The sequence below is a fragment of the Nannobrachium achirus genome, assembly GCF_963921795.1.
Source record: "Nannobrachium achirus genome assembly, chromosome: 22".
Classification (NCBI taxonomy): Eukaryota; Metazoa; Chordata; class Actinopteri; order Myctophiformes; family Myctophidae; genus Nannobrachium; species Nannobrachium achirus.
In genome coordinates this window covers 7,190,550-7,216,090 of record NC_137829.1, presented here as the reverse complement: position 1 = coordinate 7,216,090, position 25,541 = coordinate 7,190,550, and the positions used below count along the sequence as shown (strand labels likewise).

At 43.2% G+C, this 25,541-nt stretch overlaps 1 protein-coding gene across 2 annotated transcripts in view; it reads right to left on the bottom strand.

Annotated features, from left to right (window-relative positions):
- fgf14 (fibroblast growth factor 14) overlaps positions 1 to 25,541 on the bottom strand; it is a gene marked incomplete at both ends in the record, with an annotated part of 199,963 nt that overhangs the window by 56,136 nt on the left and 118,286 nt on the right. The window contains one exon of one of the 2 annotated variants that reach the window (XM_080753744.1): positions 5,865 to 6,060. The exons of the other annotated variant lie outside the window; for it this stretch is intronic. Within the exon in view, the coding sequence (XP_080609870.1) occupies positions 5,865 to 6,060 (196 nt within the window). Of the gene's footprint in view, positions 1 to 5,864; positions 6,061 to 25,541 lie in introns of those variants that run through there. 2 annotated transcript variants of the gene reach the window in all.

Below are 25,541 nucleotides of genomic sequence, written 5' to 3'. Positions count from 1 at the left end.
CGGATCGCTCTGCAATGGGGGAAGTCCTCTCTGCATTTAAATGGAACGGTTTCAGTGAGGTCGTGATCATGATGGTGTTTTCTTTTTTATTGTGCAAGTGGCACTCTCTTTCTCTCTCTCTCTCTCTCGCTAAATCCCACAATTCTGAAATCTCTATTTTACTTTCTCTTCATGCTCCCCTCACCCTGCTTCTATCCACTGACATGTGTCTCTCTGTCTCTGTCTGTCTGTCTCTCTCTCTCTCTGTATTAAAGTACTGTAGCTTTTAGACCTGTAAAACATTCTGCTCTAAGACTGTGTATCATCCACACAATTACCCAAGGATACACACAAACGTCCATGTATACGCAGAACAGAAGCACACATACGGGCGCACGTCCACATTCACACAATCATGCGTGCGTGGCACGCGCACACACACACACACACACACACACACACACACACACACACACACACACACACACACACACACACACACACACACAGGAACATGAAACAAAGCACTGGCAGCAGCAGCTGCAGCTGCAGGCTGCTGCTGGAGATGCCCCGTCTGACCCACTTTGGATGTTTCTGGAATAAGAGAAGGGCTTTTCCTGCCTGCAAAGGAAACCCCCCTGTGAGTCTCCTCTGCCTCCCTCTGTTGTCATGGTAAAGTGGATGAGGCGAGCAAAGCTGCGCTGGCTTGCTCCCCACTTTTCTATTTCACCTATACATTAACAACGACCTCATGTCGCGTCATGTCTAGGGACGGGACGATAAGCAATATTATTGTTTATCGCGATAAAAAAACACTCACGATAATCGCATGGTGTGGAGATTTAATTTATGGTGAAATCGCCCTCCGTCATGCACTGGGATCAATTCACCTTTTATTCGCCGAGCTGCATATCCGGTATACCATTTAAACCCTCTATTGGTAAAACGTACTTCTAATATACGTCCTTGATACAGTCTTTTTCTCACCAAATCTCTTTGCCAAAGCTATTGGTAAAACGTACTTCTAATATACGTCCTTGATACAGTCTTTTTCTCACCAAATCTCTTTGCCAAAGAATAGCCGATCTACAAGCTCATGTTGTGAGCTTGTAGATCGGCTATTTTTGGGCAAACGTTCCAGCCAGGATAATAGATGTTGGGGATATTTAGATTATTGCGATAACATCGTGAATCGAGATTTCTTTGGTCACAATAACCGTGACATGCAATGTTCATATCGTCTCATCCCTAGCCATGATGTCAACACAACTCCATCCGATGCAGATGCAGCCATGTTGTTTCCCCATCACCACAGCCATGAAATAAACTCCTGGCATAAAGGAGGAGCAGAAAGGTTCCACCTGAACATATGGATCCCCTACGTCGGGATGAGCGAGAGACGGGGACCTAATCTAATCTGAGCTGATCTAGTATGTAATACAATCTAACGATCTATGAATTTAATCTAGTACATCCTACTAATGAGAGGCAGATTATAGGTGAGCCACAGCTGGTGGCAGCTCTCAGTTTACTCACTAGGTGAAAGTGTAATGGGATTTACAGCCATGTCACAGCAAATCCCCCAATGAACCCATCTGATAACGGCCTTCAGAACATGTGTATTTGATTGGGAATTTACCATTGGATACACTCTCAATGATATCATCATAGTATTTAGGTCTTGTATACTCTCATTACTGTATATAATATATGAGTACTGAATAAGCATCTTCGTGATATGGTTAACTCAGGCTATTGTTTGTCAAATTATGCGTTGATTTTGTCTGCACAATTTCTGACTCACTGTGATGATCTGAGATTGTACAACCTGTGGCAATTTCAGCCTTTGACCATTTCAACTGAATAATATTTCTGTTTGCGCCTTTTTTCCCCCCAGAGAAATGCACCTACTCAGCGAATAGCTGACAGGGTGAATCTGATCTAGGTGTCATCGCCTTGAGCAATGGATTGTACAGCCTAAACTCAACTATTGGGAAAGACCATTTTTTATATATGTTCTTCACATTTTAACTCTTTTAACAAAGCTCCCATAACAGCAATGTTGTGAAGAGAAATGGCAAATCAAACATAGATGCATGTATTCGTAGCCAGGTTACCTGGATCTGGGTACCTAGGTAAACAATATAATAAAGAATAATATGTGTGTGTCAATGATAATACATACAGTATATTTATCCAGCCTAATTCCATCATTAAATGCAATGGGAACAATCATGTCACATTATAATTCAAACATAGTGTGTACAGTCCATTATTAACAACTCACTGGACGCCATAAACGTCTATTACGTCTTTGATCCTTAGTGCCATAAACGTCTGTTACGTCTTTTTAATTAATCAAAAGTTTTATAATTCTTTCATAATTGTCATTTCAAAAAAATCGCTCTAGAAGTTAGCCATGAGCCTCCGTGACCGGAGCGATACGGCCGATTTGACTGTAGCACCAGTGTAACACAGTCCGACGGGAAATCGGTATAACCAAACATTGGTTCCGGCCGTTTAAATGTTATCTTAAAACGTTCGTTTATACACTTCCCGTGCTTCCCTGACGAACTATAAGTACTCCAAAAACTCAGAAAATTCACGGGAAACCAGCGGTGCCATCCATTTGGCGATTGCTATCCTTGATCGCGATCGCCAGGGCTCTAAAGTGTATAGCATGCTAGCTAAAAGGCCTGGCCAAAATGTAAACAACAAGGCCCAAACCAAAAAAAAGATGGACGTCTTCTTCCTTCTTCTGTTAGTTGATCAGATAGTAGGAGACCACCACCTGGTGGTTTTCACATGCCATTGCACTCCAGTTTACACACAGGCCCAGAGACAGCATTCACATATGATGATGATCAAGACATCTTACACATGTTCTATTGAAGCCCAAATCTAATGATAGGATATATATATATAAATATACATGTTTTCCTTTGTAAGAGGGGTAGTGTGGCTTTCGATAGAAGCATAGATTTATATATATGTAATTTAAGTACAAAATATGATTTTGGCCCCCATAAAAAGGCAAAATTAAACAAAATGGCTGGCACCAGTTTTGTAGATTTTTAATCAAGGATGGCATTCAGTGAGTTAAAAAAACCTCCACCAACCAATTCTTGGGCATCTGGCCAGTGATGTATATCGGACCAGTTACCCATATATGGAGATCCATGTACTTTATATAGTACATCCCTTTTATGCCCATACATGGAGAATGAGATCCCTGTCTGAACCAGCCGAACTAGATATGGGCTGTCTTCCTCCATATATGGGCATTCCCATACGAAGTCCTGTTAGATATGGGCTTAATATTGATGACATCAGGGATCTCCATATATGGGCATAAAAGGGATTCTGGGGAATACCCATAAATGAACTTTTACATAGGTAATGTCACCTGTGATGTCACAGTGATGTGTCAAGGGAACCAAACCATAAACTGTAAAAATGTGTACACACATGGCTTCACGTCTACACGCAGACAAGCTGCGACATTTCTCATGGTAAACTGCGACCTTCGGTCACAATTAATTCAATATTATATCCTGGAGGTTAAGAGACCTCTGAGTCTATCACAGCTTTCACTGGAAAGTCCAATGTGTGTGTGTTAAACTGGGAACCTTAATGAAATGAAAACGATTGCACTGTCTGCTGCCAGTGTTATGGCCCCATATATGATTGGTGGTGCATTCAGCTGTATTCGTTCAAAATGTCCTTCCGGGGTCCAAAATTGAATTAAACATACCAAACACCCCATTAGTCTTCCTTTCTTGCTCTCTCTCTCTCTCTCTCTCTCTCTGATATACTGTATATCTATGCACTCACGCGCGCGTGTGTGTGTGTGTGTGTGTGTGTGTGTGTGTGTGTGTGTGTGTGTGTGTGTGTCAGGAAGAGGAGAGAGATGAGAGAAAGCAAACACTGAAACGTACAAATTGTATGGGGACCCTGCTTGCAGTGTTACAGTCTAATATGATGAGATTTTCCTAATTCGCATCCAAGGTTGAAAAATTAATGAGGTGTTCTCCCTCTAGGCCTCTAATCACAAATAACGCAAATTAAGACCAGGGACAAGGAAAAAGGCTGCCCTGCGTTCTGATTAAAGCTCCTATTCACATAACCAGGACAAATCACCCATTTCAGAACAGCTTTACCCTCCAACACACAGTATAGTCTGTTGTCATTTTGGCTTGAGACTTTCTTATCTTCCAGACAGCCGGGGACACTCCCCTCCCCTCCCCTCCCCAGGGCACTGTGGAATCTCATCATTATGCTTGGGCTCAGGGAGGCCCTGAGCCGCTCTAATAAAATGGCTGCTGCAGGTGTGTTGTTGTCGAGGCGTTTCAAGGGTTATTCATCTCAGCGCTGGGTCATCGCAGACTCCCCGATTTATTTGTGCCCAGATACCAACCCCAGACATCCATGACAGCTACAGTACTAAGATATACAGCACAGAGTATAGGGGTCATTTTGTAAAGCCCATTACAGTTTTATCAGTCTCTGGCTCATCTATTGGCATGGCCAGGCATTAATTCCTTCCCTAAATGGCAGCAGCTTCTGTCCACGTGTCTGATCTGCCATGGGTTATAGGACAATGCGGCGGATTCTACACAGAAAGACAGACTGACGCACCACACCATGAATTGTCAAGGGAAAGAGACAGGCAGACAGACTTACGTAGGCATGCATACAACGACAAAGTCACAGGCAGGCCTATGGAGATGCGTACATACAGTACACCCCCACATACAGACACACACACACACACACACATCTGTACAGACACAAACCCAACTCCATACAACAAAGCATGTGTTGTCAGAGGCTGAATCCGGAAGGACAGCAAATCATGACTAATATTCTGAACTAATTTTCCTGATGTGCCAATGATGAGCAATATCATGTCTGGACCATTTGTGTGTGTAATTACCACTGGTTAGTAGTGGGTTGAATATTCCCATTCCCTCCGGGGATCAATTAACATTGATTTTATCTTATCCAAATCTAACATGTAAATTGAAAAAGACATTTTGGTGGGTATTTGCCATCCAGAATTATGATTTGTTGTGCCATGGTGCAAAGCACTGCCTCAGATGCTTCCAGACAATAGTGCATTAATTTAATTCCTCATGACATTGTGTGTACTGAGGACAATGACAGATTTAAAGTATCCTACTGCAACAGGTTTAACACCTGACGATTGCATGGGAATTCAAACATCTTACATGTAGAGGTATTACAAACACGGTCATTAGGGTATTTCTACAAAATAAATGAATTTGTTTATATTGAGAAAACATGTTTTCGCAGTTGGCACTGTTTTACTGAAATTAAATAATGGCATCATTCCCGGGTTGCCACATTACCAGCTAAAGTGTCCCTGACATTTTCATAAGTGGAACAATCCTGGTGACAGGAATAAAAGTCCTTTGGCCCGCAGATTCATACAATTATGCAAGAAATGATTACGTTCGAAATACATAGCCCTCATTCCGAGGGAGATATTGACCTTTTTGCTTGCATATAAATGGGTTTCATTTCTGGTTCTGGTGATGTGTGCTTGTGCAGAATGTGCACTGAGCAGTTCAGCAATTCCTATGCTTCATAACGACCAGGCCCTTTCCAGACACACCTAAGGTGACAGCTCAGTAAACCTGTCTAAACCACCAGGCATAAACTCGTCTGGAAGCTGTCAGCTCTACCTGAGATTGCATATATCACAGGCTGATTTGTTTCGCCCTGCTTTCAGCCTGTTTGAACCATGCATAGGATAGGAGCCTTGATAGTCTGGCGTGTGTGTGTAAGCCTACAGGTCTACATCAAGGCACAACACTCAAAACCAAACACAACAGACACCGTTCACACCAAAGTTTCCACACCTTGTCTCCGTAGTCGTCGCTTTCTGAGGCCAAAGATGCGCACTTTGGAGAAGATGTCGACGAGGTTCCCATTGCAGAGACCTTTGTTCTTGCTGGGACTCTTCTTCCTCCGCCGGTTGGTCGCGGGCCGGTCTTGGTGCTGTTCCCGTGCCTGTCTTTTCTGTCTGATCAGCCCACTGGCGATAGCAGCAGCCATGGCTCAAAATCTCACAACTGCTCAAGTCCAGTCTGCACACGGAGCGCAGACTACATAAACAGCCGCCTCTCGGAGCTCGCAGCCCGGGTCACAGTCCCATGGTGGCGGCTGTAAGGTCCGTTCCGTGAAGAGGAGTCAGATATTTTTATAAGTTGGTTTTGTTTATTGTCCAAACACTACTGTACATGTTAATTGTCATATCAAACAACGAGCTGTCATCGTCACTCGAATAATTATTGGGCATTGTAGAAAATGATGATTGCCGACCAGTAAATGTTATTTACATCTTTGCATAAATAACCATAGCATTGTTGAAAAGGATCTGCGTAAAAACTCACCCAGACCGAGATTGCAGATGATTATTCATACCTGCATATTGATTTTGGTCAGTAACATGTTCTGTTCCATCGCTCCCTAAATGCCCAATACCGGCTGATGATGCATCATCCTCCTCAGCCGTCGGTCTTCCCTCCGTTTGCCTTCCCGTTTCTTTTCCTCCTTCTAGTGGCCGGGATTGTTGTCAGATGTCGGTGCTTCAGGTAGCGCGGTGGGCACGCAGTGCATGCGTGTGCACCGCCCGCAATCAAACAAACACAGGCGTCTCTGACGACGTTCACCATCCGAACACGGGCACGGCAGCCGGGGCGAAGCTCAGGCTGCCACTGCGTCTATACGAACTCCAAGTTTGTAATAGGCTAATAAGCAATCCGCCACAGGGACCCTGTGGTGGGCAGTTGTTTTAGTCATGTATAAAACCTAACTGTATTAACTGGTGGGTAAGTTGTGCATTGATGCAAAGTTATTTTTCAGCATTGTAGACCTATATAACGGAATAGCCTACCTATCCAAAATATTTGTCGGATCCGTTTTCAAAGCATGTTCTCTTCTTTATAATCCATTCGGTGATTCGTTAGCAAAGGAGAAAATGCAAAAGCGTCTGAGTCCTGTGGAGTGGAGATGACGTCTGCACATCAGTGCACTGTGTGACAGCTGCATACAAATAGTCTACATAAACTTAAATCGCCCAGCGTCCATGCGGACACAATTCGACTTAAACGATTTCCATGGAGAATCACCGGCGTAATGGAGAGATGTTGTAGCGATAGCAGCGCGTAATGGAAATGAGAAACGACACAACGAGGAGGCTATAGAATAACGCGCTGTTCCCACGCTTGAAGGAAAACGTCGGACACTCGCTCCTCACTTCTGTCTATTCCAAGATCAACACATCCTCTCCATCAACAAGTCCTAACGACTCGCCCCTCCTTTGTATAGCCTACGCCTGAGTGAAAAGTGCCCTCCCTCCCACCTTCGCTCTCGACTCGAGTCGACCAGGAGTGTCCAGTCCTCCTCGCTTCAAGAGAATGAATGGTCAGCGCGGTTTGGATGTTGCTATGAGCTGGCCGATAAAGATTCGATCTTTGAAGGCGCCTTCAGCAGGGGTCATCGATATGTCCGTGCCGTGCATGGAGACTTGATCTTGTCCATGGCAAATGTTAGATTTTTGGTTTGACACACCATTATAATGTTCTTATTTTGATCACAAGACCCAATTACTGAATGTCTCCAGCTCTTCGTGTGTTTCTGGTAGCCTAATATTAATGTCCGCTCATTCTATGTGCATGGGGGGAAAAAAATGTATTTTTTCCCTTCTTTTTTTTTTTTTTTTTTTACAAAAATGTCCACCACAAGCCAGCATGGGCATGGCAATGACCACTGCCCTTCAGTTGAGCCATATCAAACGCCAAATCCTCCCAACAGACACACTAGAATAAGAGATAGGTCTACACATGTGTGGCAGTGGCTGTTAAATGAATGCAATGCAGTGTAAAAGGGGGGAGAAAATAACAGCACCGATCAAGAAGGCTAAATTTGTCTTCATGTGGCCACAATTATGAATCTGCACTTCCAATTTGATCACTGCTAATACACAAATATAACGTGTTACTCAAACTTTCAAATGTCAAGGTCTCCCCTTAACTCTAACCGTGTAGTTACAGACTTGTATGGGTCAATTTAACCCCCCCTAAAGGAACCCACAGAGTCCCTGGAATCTACTTTGAGAACCAGTGGCATATTACAGAAATAATCTCGTGGATATGGTAATTCTATGCCCCAAGCCACGAGACAGAAATGTATCGCTCCTGCAATTTTTTGTGTAAGTCTATTATTGCACCTTAAATCAGAGATGGGGACTGCTCACTGTATAGCCAGTGGTTGAAACAGTACTCAATTTCTTTACTCAAGTAAAAGTATCAAAGAGTAGAAATACTCTGTTACAAGTAAAAGTCTGGAATTCAAACTTTACTTGAGTAAAAGTACGAAAGTATTGGTATCAAAATAAAGCAGCAAAAGTAAAAGTAGCCTAAAATGTTTGAAAATAGCAGATCTGCATGCCCACTATGCATTGAGAGCTTGTAGTTTAATATATATATATATATATATATCTGCAAATTAACTAGCAACGAAAGTGTTCAATGAATTAGTGAAAGTACAATATTTGCCTCTGAGATGTAGCCTACTGGAGTAGAAGTAAAAGTATTGGAAATTGGAAATACTCAAGTAAAGTACAAATAGGCCTACCTCAAAATTGTACTCAAGTACAGTACTTGAGTAAATGTAGGCTACTTAATTACTTAGTACTAAATACTAGGCCTAGCTATAAAGCTATATGCTTCGCTCAATACGTAGCCAGTTAAGTTTCAGCACCACAGACAGCGCCTCTCAGCCTATCCTCAAGCAACCAACGCACACTGCAGAATAGAATAGATTGAAGAGGAAGAGAGAATATTGCGTTCAGTCCCAACTGAGCGTTCTGGGAAAGTTCGAGCCTGTCTGTGTCTGTCTGTTAAGCAAACAAATCCAACAAACTAACCATAAGTTTAACACTATCTATTGTCTTCAGTTATGAATGCTGAACTGAGTTGTCCACTGTCCACAATAAACCCGCATGGCGAACAAGTCAGTTTTCTTGTTTTGGATGTATCATCATCAGACTCAATCTCAAGCGCAGACATTAAAACTCAAGAGAGCCATCTGCTGTTTGTCGCTGTTATTAAACATCTGCTGGGCTCATTGGGGACTCAGGCATTGCATCGCTCTGGTGTGCTTTCTTTCTTTACACAGTCTCTCTCACTATCTCTCGCACGCACGCGCGCGCGCGCCCACACACACACACACACACACACACACACACACACACACACACTTGTTGATGTCTAGCCTTTTACAGCATCCTATGGGTGTTAGGGTATGATATCAAATGGACATTACATTTACGATTTATGGTTTATGTAACACCTCGATAATGTATAATGAGATGCAATATATTAGAATACCATAAAGCGGAGCCTGAGGTAGACAAATATGCTTTCAGGGTCTATATGTAGGCCTATGCCATATGCATTTCTCTCATTCACGTGGATATGCAGGCGCATTTTATTAGATCCTCGTTAAAATAGGGCTATAGGGATAGGCTTTTTAGATATATAAAGACAGTTTCCCAGTATGGACATACTGACTGAAAGGGTTCTGAATACAGATAGGCCAATACACTATAGTACAGGCTAACAACACGTATAATTTTGGCATAAATAAAAGCAGCGCTCCGTGGATCATGGAAGGACAGATCAGCTTGGAGGAGGCATTCACTGCAGTTAGCGCTCCCACCAGCAGCGGACACTGTCAGCTCAACAATGAATGGTCCCTCACCCGCAACAGCACACAGTGCAGCACCGTTGCACACATAAATCTGACTTGCGCGCACATGTGTATGTTTAGCCTACACATGGTGCTTAGAGCCGGGAGCATATGAATAATTCAGATGAGCTACTACAGATGAGTAATTTGGTTTTGTTTGAACGTTCAATTGCTGCTCAATAGCAGACATGAATAATACAATACTGTTCATCAGCAATAATATAATTCAACAGCACTTTATACTGTCAAATGTCACACCAATTATAGATGTAGGGCATAGTCCTATATAGTGTAAAAAAAATAGTACACTTTATAGTGAATCATTTTATTGAGCTGATGCATGGTTCTTTAGACTACAAGAGATCATTTTATGCTGCTTAAAGGGATAGTTCACCCCATGGAGACTTGAATTCAGGGATATTTGTTTTGTTTTTGTCACATTCCTAGACAATTATTTGATGACCAGCAGTGGTTCCCTATAAGGGAGACACAAAGAGCCTGCTTTGTTCCCTATGGAGACACGAAGAATCTCCTGAAATTATTAGCTTAGGTTTGCGAGAAAAAAAAAGAAAAAAGAAAATCAAGTCTCCATCCATGTCATGAGGTGAGCATTCGATAGACTATTACTTTAATGTCATGAGCATAACTGGCAAGATGCATGGAAAATGTTCCCTTTTGAATGAGAACACAACAGGAAGAGGAACGCATCCATAGAGACACTAATACTGTAACCATCTATACTGTCACCACCTCAGATACATCCTCCACATACAGACTGGACAGACTGGGAGGGAGAGGTATCAAAATAAAGAGAGACTGAGAGGAGAGGAGAGGAGAGGAGAGGAGAGGAGAGGAGAGGAGAGGAGAGGAGAGGAGATGGGGGAGGACACAGCATATGCAGTCAGATAAGCGTCCAGCATTGACATGGACTTATCAGCTGCAGAACACACACACACACATGTTATAAGCCTACACAGAGCATGCACTGAAGGAGTCCATTTGAAGAGATTACTCCCCCATCAATTCAACACACAACGCATAGTGTTGAAAGTTAAATGATGTTCTCAAATATAAACTTTCCATTCACAAGAATAAATAAGGCAGCACATACCCACATGCCTTTTCCGTATACATGTAAACGTGTGAGAGTCCCTGGCAGACCCACTCCTAAGCATCCTGAGCCAAGACCTTTTACTGGGACCAGAAGACCAATGCCTTCCAACACCCTATTTATATAGTGTCCATACCAGGAGCTAACATGGTTAGTGTGAAACTGACAGTCCGCCCCGAACTGTTCAAATGAATTTGTCTTAGAACACTCTCAAAGCTTAGACATTCTTAAAGGTGTGCAGAGCGTAGCAGGAGAACTGGGACGAGAGATGATCCTTTTAGATGACTGATGGGAGTGCTATAAGTTATGTTTATGACGTCACCGGTGAATAAAATCATATTTTGACTTTACATACAGTACGTACCTGTTGGTACACAACCTGTTCTATTAAAAAAAGAAGAAAAAAACTGAGTGCAATGGGAGAAGAGCAAACAAAGCAGAATGATTGTTTTATGCTTTGCTGCATGCCAGTGTCCCGCCCCGAAAATAGCCAATCTACAAGCTCCCTACGCGTCGTGGTGCAACACGTTGTGAGCTTGTAGATTGTCTGTTTTTTTTTATGCAGGACACCAGCTCAAGACTAAATATAAATCAGGCTTGATGAAAACCTATGAAGCCACTGCCTCATCAGGGCAGAACATTGTAATCCAATCTCTCCCGCTAAATTATATTAACGTTCGCTCAATGTCCTGCTGCTGCTGGCGAGCAAATGTCACCTGATGAGACCAGGACATAAACAAGGCCTTTGTTTATTCCTTTTACTTACACAGCTCCGGGGCCCCACTCCTTCATCACTTATCCCACAGAGAGAAACAAGTCAATTGCAGGGGCGTCACAGGGGGGGGGAGTGGCACTGAGTTACTAGGGCCCAAGGTGGAGGGGGCCTTAATTATTTTATACTTTAGATATTGAAAAATAGCAGATATACAAGCTCACAGCAAGGCACCGAGTGCCGCGCTGCGAGCTTGTAGATCTGCTATTTTTGAAAAGTCGTGAAAATGTGTGCAAATCTTTGAATGTATGAATTTTTAAAGCGAACATTTTGCTTCTGGGGGGTCCCTGGAATTAAATATTTTGAAATGGAGGTCTGTGGCCAAATACATATAATTTTGGGGGTCCTTCACATGAAAATGTTTGAGCACCACTGATATAGGTTTTTCAAAAAACCTTAGAAGGATTTGAAATATTCAAAGACTTGCACACACTTTCACGATTTTTCAAAAATAGCAGATCTACAAGCTTGCGGCACTCAGTGCCGCGCTGTGAGCTTGTATATCTGCTATTTTTCAATAGTTAAAGTACCCAGGGCCCAGAATCTGTTGCGACACCCCTGCTGATCCCACAGAGAGAAACAAGTCAATTGGACTCAACTGGAGCTCAAGGGAAAAAAAAGAAGAAGCTACAAAATGCTGAAATGTAATTATAACATCAAAGTCAGAGAAAAGGTATAAATTAATTGAAGGAGTAATGATTTTTGCTGTAGCTTATTTCATTTTTTCCCGGCCTCCCCATTAATCTTAAGCCCCTTCTGCTTCAGGGTTTCACTGAAATGTCACGGGTGATGTTCCATCTCACGGGTGATATTCCATCTCACGGGTGACATTCCATCTCACGCTCCAATCAGGGGCAGACCCCTTAAAAGTCAAGGGGTCTGTTCCCGACAATCTTTATTGCATGGCTCACCCCGTTCCCTGTCTATCTCCCCTTTGTATTTTAAATAAAGGCAGAAAGGCCATAAAATACCTTCAAGAAAAAGACAAAGGGTCTATCTTTCCAACATGCATCATCCGTGCGCGTGCGCGTGCGTGCGTGCGTGCGTGCGTGCGTGCGTGTGTGTGTGTGTGCGTGTGTGTGTGTGTGTGTGTGTGACTGTATGAGTTTGCACAGGGAAGTGTGCATGTGTATAAGTTTCAAGGAGGAGACACTAAGAGATTCATCAGGGAAAGGGGACAGCAATACTTTTACTGTATACGGTACTAATTTATTTACTTATTCATACTATATCTAAATGGTTCTATAGTGTCTTTTGGCAAAATACTTTACAATGTGCTTTGGCTAAGGAGGTAGAGCAGAAGGTTCCCACTTAAATCCTGCCTTCCCCTTGGTTAGTGTCGATGTGTCTTTGAGCAAGAAACTGAACCCCAACAACATGAAGAGCCGAGGATCTAACTGGGATATTGTCCTCGGCCCTCCTAATGCATGAGGGGGCTGTGTTTTTTGAGCGGTGCTCCTGGAACAGAAGCTATAGCTCCTCCTACATCTGGCTTTGTCCGGTCAGAGCTCAATGGGAAAACGCATACAAAATGTTAAATGCTTAAGTAAATTGAAGCGTGGCCTTTAATTTCTGGCCTACATCCTGGCACAAACAGCTAAAAGTTTGTTGTCCGTTCGAAAACCCGGGGGACAAACGTGTTAGAAAATGCCACAAAGTTTGTTTTACGCCAGGGTCCCACTGGCCAAGCTTTGCAGGACGCGTTGTGATTGGCTAGTGGGACGAAATGAACTCATACTAGGCCTAAAGGGCGAGGTCGCGCCATGGATTCTGTTAGTGTGGTTCTCCTAACAGGGCATCATCTGGGTTACAATCCCTTTTATGCCCATATATGGAGATCCCTAACAGAATCCCATTTAAGCCCTTATATATGCTCTGAGTATCTGACATCACTGTGATGTCACCTGTTTATGCCCATATATGGAGATCCCTGCTCTGAGTATCTGACGTGATGTCACCTGTGATGTCACTGCATGTGTCAGGGGAGCGTGATTATAGATCCAACTGGGAAAGATGGATAACCACGCCCCGGACTCATTTTTGAAGCTTGTGATTGGCTGAACCGGACGTAGGGAGCGCTCCGTTGTAGTCACTTGGACCGCGCGAGGTGCACGGTACCCAATTATCATGGCGTTTATCGTGCGCTTGCCCAGGCCTTACGGCCTGGGCATAAATATAACGATTGCATTCACCACGGCTTCGTAACTCGCGCGGCGCTCCGCCGGCCGCGCGGCCCTGGCCCGCTCTTCGCGGCCACTCGCGCCTGCGGCGCTCGGGGGCGAAGAGCAGGACCAAGGTCCGCTGGCCTTCGCGCCGCTTGCAGTGTCGTGGACAATAACTGTGAAAACGAGCGCTCTATGCCGTTTCCATCCATCTTTCCCAGTTGGATCCATAATCACGCGTCAGGGGAAACGCCGTGCCAGGCGTGTGGTATAGGGGTGTGTCATAGAAGTGACTCCAAAACTTGTGAGCAGTGGCTGTGAATTGTGGAGGAAATCTATGTAATGGAGAGATTTACACATAGACTCAGGATACAGGAAGAGTTTTTTCTTGAAAAATGGGAGAAATGGACTGAATACACGACCCGGAAAGAAATGTCACCACAGAGGATTAAAAAAGACTCTAATATGATAATGAAAATGATGTAAATGTTGACTCTGTGAATATGTGGAAAAAATAAATGACCGTATTTTCCGGACTATAAGGCACACCGGACTATAAGGCGCACTGTCAATGAATGGTCTATTTTTTAACTGTTTTCATATATAAGGGGCACCGGACTATAAGGCGCACATAATAGACGCTACCGTTTGTTATGCATCCAACAGATGGAGCTGTGCTAAAGGGAATGTCAATGTCAATGAATGATCCATGTATATAAGGCGCACTGTAGTTTTTTGAGAAAAGTAAAGGCTTTTAAGTGCGCCTTATAGTCCGGAAAATAGTACAAAAAATAAAAAGGAGTCACTGCCAGCCACAAGTCAAGAGCATTTAAATGTACATCCAGAGGTCATCAATATGTCCGTATACACGGACACGTGTCAGTGACAAGGCTTTTTTAGATTTTCGTTTTTACATAACATTAGACCCAGTTACTGAATGTCAGTCTCCGGGTTTGGTGAGAGAATATGTATGACACTGATTTATCATGACACTATGGCACATTAGGAGTTTACTGGTAGTGGTTCTCAAATGTTCCATTTTCAAGGAGCCCCATAAGTCTGAGAGTGTTTACGGGTCCATTTGGTTCCATTGCAGACTTTACAGCCCTCTATCAGCCATCTGAGAATACAGTATGTAGGGATGGGACGATAAGCGATATTATCGTTTATCGTGATAAAAAACACTCACGATAATCGTATCGCAGAGATTTAATTTATCGTGATTATCGTCCTCCCGTCATGCACTGGGATCAATTCACCTTTTATTTGCTGAGCTGCACATCCGGTACCACTTAAAACGTCTAAATTGGTAAAAGGTACTTATAATATACTGTACGTATTTTTTTCACTCCCTATCAAATGTCTTTGCCAAAACAAATAGCCAATCTACAAGCTCACAACGCGTCACAATTGTGAGCTTGTAGATCTGCAATTTTTTGGCAAATGTTCCGCCCCAGGATAATGGATTTGGATTGTGGTGCCAATATCGTAAATCGCGATTTATTTTCTCACAATAATCGATATATGACATTTTCATATCGTCCGATCCCTAACAGTATGTATGGCCATGTTCCAACACGTCTCTCTCTGCTATGGTGTGCTGTGTTGATGGAGCGCTGCACCTCTCCTAAGATGAAGATTAGCGCACGTCGGAGGCGTGGGATGGTCCCACAGAGACACTAATGAAACAGAGAGGCTTCCCACTGTGACCTCCTCTCACTAGCCGCTAAGAGCCAGAGGCAAATGAAGCTGAGGTTCCCTTGAAACAAAAACAAATGCATGCATAGTCTACATCAGTGATTCTCAACTTTTTTCATTTCGAAGGCCCCCATTTTGGTATTTTGGTATGCCACGGACCATCATTTGATACAATTAATGTAAATACTAATTGCGACCGAAGGTCGCAGTTTAGTATGTGAAACAGCACATGCTGACTCCGTCCGTCTGGACGTGTGCACTTTTGTACGGTCTATGGGTTTGCTGCTCTGACATCATGCTCTGACATCACTGTGAACCACTCTAACAGAATGGGTTTGCTGCTCTGACTTCACTGTGATGTCAGGGGAACCACAGAATCTTTTTTATGCCCATATATGGAGTTCCCTGATGTCATTGCGACCGTCAGGGAGCAGTTTACTATGAAAACCTCCACCGGCCGTCCGTCCGTCACACGTCACACGTCACACCTTTGCCCTGCTCATATCTCCGCATCAGTATGACATCACACCACATGTGTACACAAACCTTTGTGTACGTTGCTGTGGCAACAGTCTGTTGTTGCTGGTCTGTTAGTGTACGTAAGCAACCACCTTAGCAACCATGGTTTTACCCTAGCAACCAACTGTTTACCCTAGCAACCAACTGTTTACCATAGCAACCATGTTTTTTTACCCTAGCAACCAACTGTTTACCATAGCAACCAGATACGCAGAGCAGGGATCTCCATATATGGGCATAAACAGGTGACATCACACTGATGTCAGATACTCAGAGCAGGGATTTCTCCATAATATATGGGCATAAAAGGGATTCTGTTAGGGATCTCCATATATGGGCATAAAAGGGATTCTGTTAGGGATCTCCATATATGGGCATACAAGGGATTCTGTTAGGGATCTCCATATATGGGCATAAAAGGGATTCTGTTAGGGATCTCCATATATGGGCATAAAAGGGATTCTGTTAGGGATCTCCATATATGGGCATAAAAGGGATTCTGTTAGCTGTTAGTGATCTCCATATATGGGCATAAAAGGGATGCTGTTAGGGATCTCCATATATGGGCATAAAAGGGATTCTGTTAGGGATCTCCATATATGGGCATGAAAGGGATTATGTTAGGGATCTCCATATATGGGCATAAAAGGGATTGTATCCCAGATGATGCCCTGTTAGGAGATCCACACTAACAGAATCCATATATGGTCCTACCGACAGCTGCTATAAGCCAACCCTGGCGATAAGGTCTGAGTCGAAGAAATGCTTCTTTCCTGGCAAGAATTGCCCCTTTATACTGTAGGGCTCGTTTGTGTATTGTATGACATCACGCCACATCATCGGCTGAGGACTGTGTGATGTCATCATATCTCCATATATGGAGACATAAGTTGCTCATGCCCAAATATGGGCTGGTGAGGTCAGACTTAGTGTGATGCGTAGGTTATCTCCATATATGGAGATTCAACTTCAATGAGTAACCATGGCAAACTGTCAACTGCCCGTATGTCTTGATAATTGGTAAAACAAACTTTTGGCCTATTTGTGGAGATAAGCGACCAACGGTCGCTTATCTCCCGATTAGGGAGTCTTACTGGTCAATATTAATCCCATATCTAACAGGACTTCATATGGGAATGCCCGTATATGGAGGCCACATCGGCCACATACCACACTAACAGAATCCATATCTGTGTAGCTGGTTCTACAGACAGGGATCTCCATGTATGGGCATAAAAGGGATTGTATGTATGATGTCCGATGTCATAGACGTCATAGGACTTTCACCTAACGAATAAGTAAGCATGTTTGGGCTCCATATACAGTACACGGATCTCCATATATGGGTACCAGGGGTCTCCATATATGGGTAACTGGTCCGATATACATCACTGGCCAGATGGCCCTTTAGGGCGATTTCACTTGTCACCCTGAGGCGTCTTACTAGACTGTAAATACCCCCTTGTAATAATAATAATAATGATACTAATAATAATAATAATACATTTTATTTGTATTGCATTTATTTGTACTTTACATTTGAAACACACCTCAAAGTGCTACAGTACAGAATTAAACAGTCTAACAAAGGAGTCTTCAAGGCCCATTCCCACTGGGCCAGATAAACAGATAAAAAATATCTGTCACAAATATTTTTTATCTGTACCTTACCATTCACTTGAATGGAGACAGATATTCTTTATCTGTTTATCTGGCCCAGTGGGAATAGGTCTTTAGCCATGAAAAACAGACAGGGGCCGTGCTGTGAAGCTATAGAATTATCACATCTTTATTCAGCAGATTCCCCATTCCTCATCCCCCATTCTATGCCTTTACCTGTACTTTTTACCACTTTATTTTCTATCGTAATTATTTTCTTTTCTTGCTTTATTACATCCAGTATTATCACTGTTATTGTCTTGTTGTTATATTGTATTGTTGTTGGCGTCTTGTGGAACATGACAAATAAACCCTCTTGAGTCTCTTGGATCTTGACTACGTTTTTATCTCTGGGACCCCAATCTACACTGTAAAATCCTCAGTGGTCATTTGGTTCCTGCATACCTGCAAGGGTCCATTTGGTTCCTAATGATCAATCACGATGAGCGAGTCATGAGTGACAAAAGGAAGGAGTGAGAAGGAGCAGGGGTGTCGCAGGGGTACTTTAAAGCTATACCATGTAACTTTTTTTATAAAACAAATCTTAAAATTGTCCTAACTGTTAAATCGCTAAAGTTTTAGAACACCCACTCCGTTATTTTCAGCTTCTGAAGCCTTCTCTTTATATGTTTTCTTCTTAGCAGTGACAGGGGCGGGATTTCGCGGCAAAATGACGTAATCTGCATCATCTGTATACGTTGTGTATACGTTGACCAATCACATCGCAGATCATACACACATGATACACTACCGGCCAATCACAGCTTATCTGCTCTGGTCTTCAGGAAGCGCCTCCGCTCAGCTACAGTGTTTACCATGGTGAAGGATTTTAACCTCTTAATCCCCAAATCCTGGCCAGAAAATTACGTTCTACCATGCGTTCTACCCCTCCACGGATTACTATCGGTCGCGGTGGTTTGCGGCGCCGCTCCGGTGGTTTCATATGAAGGACCCCCAAAATTACATGGATTTGGCCACGGACCACCATCTCAAAATAATTAATTCCAGGGACCCCCAGAAGCAAACATTTAGTTACAAATGTTCGCTTAAAAAACACACATATTCAAAGATTTGCACCCATTCTCACGGCTTTTCAAAAATACGGCAACAGCATATGCCACTTTGGCAACAGCATATGCCACTTTGGCAACAGCATATGCCACTTTGGCAACAGCATCTTTGGCAACAGCATATGCCACTTTGGCAACAGCATATGCCACTTTGGCAACAGCATATGCCACTTTGGCAACAGCATCTTTGGCAACAGCATATGCCACTTTGGCAACAGCACATGCCACTTTGGGAAATGGCACATGCCTGGCAGATGCCAAATGCCACTTTTCCAGCTCGCCCTTTATTGATCTACAAGCTCGCAGCGTGGCACTCTGTGCAGTGATGTGAGCTTGTAGATCTGCTATTTTACTGCCAAGGTGTGGCTTTGTCTGTCCCGTCCCGTCTGATTGGTCTATTTTGTCTGTCCCGTACATGTCCCGTGCAGGCTTGACCAATTGAGGATTGGTCAAGCTTCACATGCCAATTTGGCCCTCCAGACAAAATCATTCATTCATTCAGAATTCATAAAAATCTAGAACTAAAGCACATAGAAAGTATAGATCTAGAACACAGAATGTATAGATCTAGAACACAGATTTCATAGCTCTAGAACACATAGAATAAAGATTCACCGCTTCACTTCGAACCGAGGTTTGATTTTTTCAATAGTTAAATAGTTAAAAATAATTGAGGCCCCTCCACATTGGGCCCTAGTAACTCAGTCCCCCCCCCCCCCCCTTGTGACGCCCCTGAGGAGAGTTATAGAAAAGAAGGAAAGAGAGGAAGAGATAATTCAAAATTGACATCAACATAAACTGAGGGCACTGATGGTCTGATTGAATTGCTGGTTTCCGTGGTGATAGAGCTAATGAAGGTGCCTAATTGGGTTTCTGAGGTTACTGTCCCCCTCAGACAGAAAGGTCAAATGGATCAATACATAATCTGCAAATTGTGGCTGAAGGCTTTTGCCATTTACTTTGACTTTTGCACAGTCAAATAAAACCGGATTACAGTGCGTAGAAAAGAGCACTAACAGCTAATGATTAAGCGAGGCCCTCTGGCTATCTGTAACAGTTTGGTTAAGTACAGAAGTGCTTTTATCACAAACAGCATCTTACTTACTCACGTTACAAGATAATCTGGGATATTTGCGTCGAGAACTGCCCTCCCGACAAGCAGGACTGGGGTTCCCTACTACCGGCCTAGATTGGGCAAGAGTATCCTCGAGTCCAGTGTTCGCTAACCTGACTTTCGCCAGATAGTTGCAGCAGTGCGTAACGCTCTGCCTTACATCTGGGCTCTCTCGGGCACACTCGATGTAAGGGGCGGGCCATTTTTTGAATTTCTGTAGCTGGTGATTGGATGTGGCCGTTTCTATCACAGTCTGGGAGTGCCAACTCCAACCACTCATATTGGCCTGTCTGCATGACGTTGCACCCAGAATCCGCCTCCTGGGTTTCCACGTGGTCTGCAATCAGACTCTATTGGCTCAGAGCCCGCCCATAGCTGCCGCTGATTGGTCCGGCCCAGGACTTTACGAGTGTTATCAACGCTGGCCGAGCAAGCCCAGATGGTAAAGCAGAGCGTTATATACGCAATGCTGCCACCATCTGGCGAAAGTCAGGTTAAGTGTGCGCCGTTCAAAGATCGAAGCATACCAATTTTCTCACAGACGATCAAGGCCAACTCAGCAAACGGTTGAAACAACCTGTAGTGAACGGACTACAGCTACTCTGCAACTGATGCTGTATCCACATGTAGAGGTGGAAAGAGTACTGAAAAATCCTACTCAAAGTAAGAGTACTGTTACTCTTTTAGTAAGAGTAAGAGTAAAAGTACTAGTCCAGGAAATTACTCAAAAGTAAGAGCAAAAAGTAGCTTATTTAAAAACTACTCTTTGAGTAAAAAGTAAAAGTAAAAAAAAACATTAATTACATGTTACACGTTACTGGTTACCTAAGCTGTCCCACTGCGATGTCATTAACCAGGAAGAGAAAAACACTAATCAGAAAACCACTTAATAACATTTTTAAGAAAAGATATTATATGTAAACTGTATGTAAATACACAAAAATCAAGTGCTGCAAATGTTGGAAACAAAGGACATATCTTAGGTCAGTGTTTCTCAACCTTTTCAGGCTGCGACCCCCAAAATAATAATATATCAACTGCGGATCCCCACCCTGACAAGCACTTGTAATTGTAGGAGTTGGCATTACATTAGTTTGACTACATGTGTTCCATTGTGAAAATAGCAGATCTACATGCCACAGAGGCATTGTGAGCATGTAGATCTGCTATTTTCACAATTTTGGCCTCTATTATTTGACAATTTGGCCTATTTTTGAGCGGTGGTCACAACGCTCCTATACGTGGCCGTGTGTGTGGGTCTGTCTGTCTCCGTGTCTGTCTGTCTGTCTGTCTGTCTGTAGCCTGCAGTAACCTTTTCTGACCACACATGTTAAGGGAGGGGCGCTGTTGCACACACACACACACACACACACACACACACACACACACACACACACACACACACACACACACACACACACACACACACACACACACACACACCACCGCTCAGTTCACACGAGTGTGATTTTTTACTTCACTACTGCCATCTCCCATATTGCTTTCACAGTATATCGAAAACCTGAATTTACATTACTTATTTACTGAATTTAAACTACTCGTACTCATTGTCCAAATGAAAAGTAACGAGTACAAGTATTTACTTTTTAAATTACTCAAAAGTAAGAGTAAGAGTAGAGCATTTAAAAATGACTTTAAAAGTACAGATCTTCAAAAAAACGACTCTTGAGTAAATACTTGAGTACTTTTACTCGAGTATTACATGTGATCATTTGAGGTGCTATGTTTGAGTTGCTCCTGCCCAATAATCTGAAATGAAATCCAGTAGTATGTGATGCACCATTGTTTCAAATCTTGTAAGTGTATGCATGTTTTAGACTAGATAATCCAAACAAAGGCATACAGTAGAATCCTCAGTATTTTATCAATTTGTAACACAGAGAAATTAAGACACAGTTAAATTGACTGTCAGGATTTTACAGTGTAAAAAGAGATGTACAGTACAGGTAAGACATACTATTGTAAGAGTGAATACAGAGACATATGGGAGCAACACCGTGGCAAACCACAATCATTTCAACATGTGGATGATGAGACTGCAGACCGGTCACACTCATCTCTTTCTCTCTCACACACGCACGCACACTTTCCTCCATCCTTTGATCCTATTTTAAGCTTGCAGCAGTGATGAAATGTGCCTTGTCAGCAGTACTGCAGAACGAGGTTCCTTGGAGAAGCCCAGGGCACCATGGGAGAATATCAATTAGTGCATAGACTTCTGGCAGGCCTGCTTCTGGAGCCGAAGGCTGAGCACCAACTAGGAGTACATGCGTGCATGCGTGCGTGCGAGAGTAAGTGCGTGCATGTGTGTGAGTGTGTGAATATGGAATGTGTGCTTGCATAGATTTGCATAGATTTTCAGAGTGGTGTGCACATGTCTGCGGCACGTGTGTGCGTGCGTTTGTGGGTGCACGCAGGTTGCTGATCAAACAATAAAGCCTGTGTGTATATGTGAATGCATAGGTATCTTTGTGTGAGTAAATGTGGCTGTGCACATTATTCTCAGGGATTCCATATGGAAGGGAAAAGAGTACCGTATTTTCCGGACTATAAGGCGCACTTAAAAGCCTTTAATTTTCTCAAAAAACTACAGTGCGCCTTATAGTCCAGTGCGCCTTATATATGGATCATTCATTGACATTGACATTCCCTTTAGCACAGCTCCATCTGTTTGATGCATAACGCAACGGTAGCGTCTATTATGTGCGCCTTATAGTCAGGTGCGCCTTATAGTCCAGAAAATACTGTATATTGTCGCTGTTGGGTGGAAACCTTGTATGTCCAAAAGCGTTTGTTTTGTATTTATAATTTAAAAAATGAACTAAACTAGTGAAGAGTGTTTTCACTCGTTTTGTGCGGCGGCCTTGTATGATGAAGCAGGGCTTTACTTAGCGAAAAAACATACCAATTTGAAACTTGGAGATACGAGGTTTCTGCCCGACAGTGACGATATACTGTATGCATCAGCCCTAGGGGTACTAATGGAATAGTAATGAGGTTGGTGTCAGGTCAGGCCAAGTTCCATTAGTGGGCTGAAAAATACCATTCAGGGGAAATTAGATCAGGAAATGCAAGAGCGAATTCAAGGAAACAGCAAGGTTTTCTCCCAGCTGTTTGTGTGAAATGACACACTAATGTAAAACCAGTAGCCTAGTACCCTACTATTTTCTTCAACAATCCATAAATGGGTGTCTATTGACCTTCGACAGTGCATTGATTCCTCAGGGTAAGTCGGCTCCCTCTCTAGCTGTGTTCGCATCGATGATACCTGATGTGAGAGCGGGCATATAAGGGCCCTTAGGGGCTGCTTACCTCTGATCGCATTACCGCTACTGCCCGCTCCCACACATACTTGTGTTTCAGTACCACACGCATGCTTCACAACAAGTCTACGCATCATAGTGATTCTTTGCTGAACAAGCCCAAGTCAAATAGCTTCAAACGGACTGAGAGCCCTGGAGAGGTCCCTAGAGATGACTGTATCACAGTCTGGAGGAAATCCACCTACAAACACGCACGCACGCACGCGCGCGCGCGCGCACGCACACACACACACACACACACACACACACACAGTGAACATAGTAGATGCATTTAACTGATATCTTTCCATGGCAGTGAAATTATATGCAAAGCTGCTTAGTCTCTAAAGCTTGAAATCATCTTTGCTAACAAGGATTAGACTAAGGTAGGCCTATTAAACAGGACCTTTTTCAGCCGAAGTCTGAAGTGAGCATTTTTAGGCTCAAGGTATTAAACCGATTTGACGAGACAGCTGAATGTGAAAGGCAGCAGGACAGGGGCATAAGAGCTTGGGTCAAGTTAACTATTGTCACATTTGGAATCAAATTTCGAATCCTGATTGTTCAGTATTTTACTGTGTAAAGTACTGTATTCACACAAGAGGAAAGAACTTAAACGATTTAACATCCCTGCAGAAAAAGGATCTAGAGAAATGGCCTTATTTGAAAGAGATGCATCTTCCACATATCGATGCAGCAGTTGGTGTGTTGATTGGCATGAATGCACATGAAGCAATCGAACCCTGGTGAGTGATTACCAGTAATAGCTCAATTGATAATGGTCTCTTTGCAATCCTAACAGCACTTGGCTCGGTAGTTAATGGCCCAGTATAAGAAGTGAAGGCGGCTGTGAATCAGTACTGGAATATGCCTACAATAAGTTGCACAGCAAACCCAACCTCTGTGACAAGAATTCAACTGTACAACTCTCAGGCCCGGATCACTGGCCTAGCGATCGGGGGGACTTAGGCTCTAATGTAGCCTGGCAGCGCATCGCAAGTTCAAGTCCCGTCCTGAATATCACATGTCAGTGAAGCTCACCGATGGACATAAAAACAGGTCTTCTATTCAGCCTAAATCCTAAAACTGCAATCTGGAGCTTTTATTAGTGAATATAGCTTATTTTGACCAATCTCTATGGTAATGTATGTTAACTCATTCAGAGCCCCAGACATTAACGGATTATAATGTCCAAAGTGCCTCCTTCAGGTCCCATTCACTTGCGTTGTCTTATTTTGATTTGTTTTATTTTTGATCACTTCCGGTCTGACGTCATCGGATCGTGCGCCGGAACCGATCCGTGTCCACGTGGAGTTGTGTAATGGCCGACCGGGAGCTTTTATAACTGTGTAACATAAGCGAGCATCTGCCTCCATCCTAGCTTCTAAAGTGTAGTTTTGAGATAATGGACATTAAAGATGAGATCCCCCGTCCACCTCAATGTTATGGATGGGACTATTTTGTGCTCGTGGAGCCGTGATGATGCGAAATCAGCGACGGATTTCGTCTCCGGACCGCCGGCGATTCTTCTCGGTAATGTACTCGCCGTTACAGTAATCTATTACTTTTCCCGAGATATCCCGTGAATGGCACTACAGATACTCGAGTACATTTCGCGAGACATCTCGCGAATGGCACTAGATGAGTTAATACAATTTACTGTACTAGGACATCTGCATTCTGCAGTAGTCTTCCTGCTCTGTCATTGAGAAGTTAAGACCCTGTGTTCAGTTAGGAATATATTCATTGCCTAAGTGGGTGTTCCGTCTTAGCTCACTGGAGACATATTGTCTCCCACCGAGGACACCCGTGTTCAAATCTCAGGAGGGACATAAATCTTATGGATTGCAGCGTAAAATCTGCTCTTTTTTAGGCTCAAAGTATTAAACCAATCTAACACTACTTGATGGAGTAAGCTAAACTTCACACATTCTGAACAGGACTCATTAACTAAGGTCTATCTGAATGGTTAAATGACTAATGGCTTGTGATAATAATACTGTAATCCCAGACATAATACATCATATCTCACTGATACACGAAAAGGGTAATTAGCATTTTCCATGCGTTCCGCTCCGTGTGTTCCATTATTTTTTGCTCCATTAAGGTGTGCTCACATGAAAGCGCTCCATAGATCTGTTAGTCCTGCCCTTTTGTCCCTGCTGATTGAGGACAGCTATAAACTCCCCCCAGAGACAAACAGGGGCTAATGATGTGTATAGTTACAAAAGTTAGCGTCGACTGCACGTTGACCTCATTCAGATCCGAAAATACTGACATGGGAAGAACCCAAAAAACATATGATACCACACGGGTTATGTCCATATTATGTATTTTAGGCTTACTGTAAATGT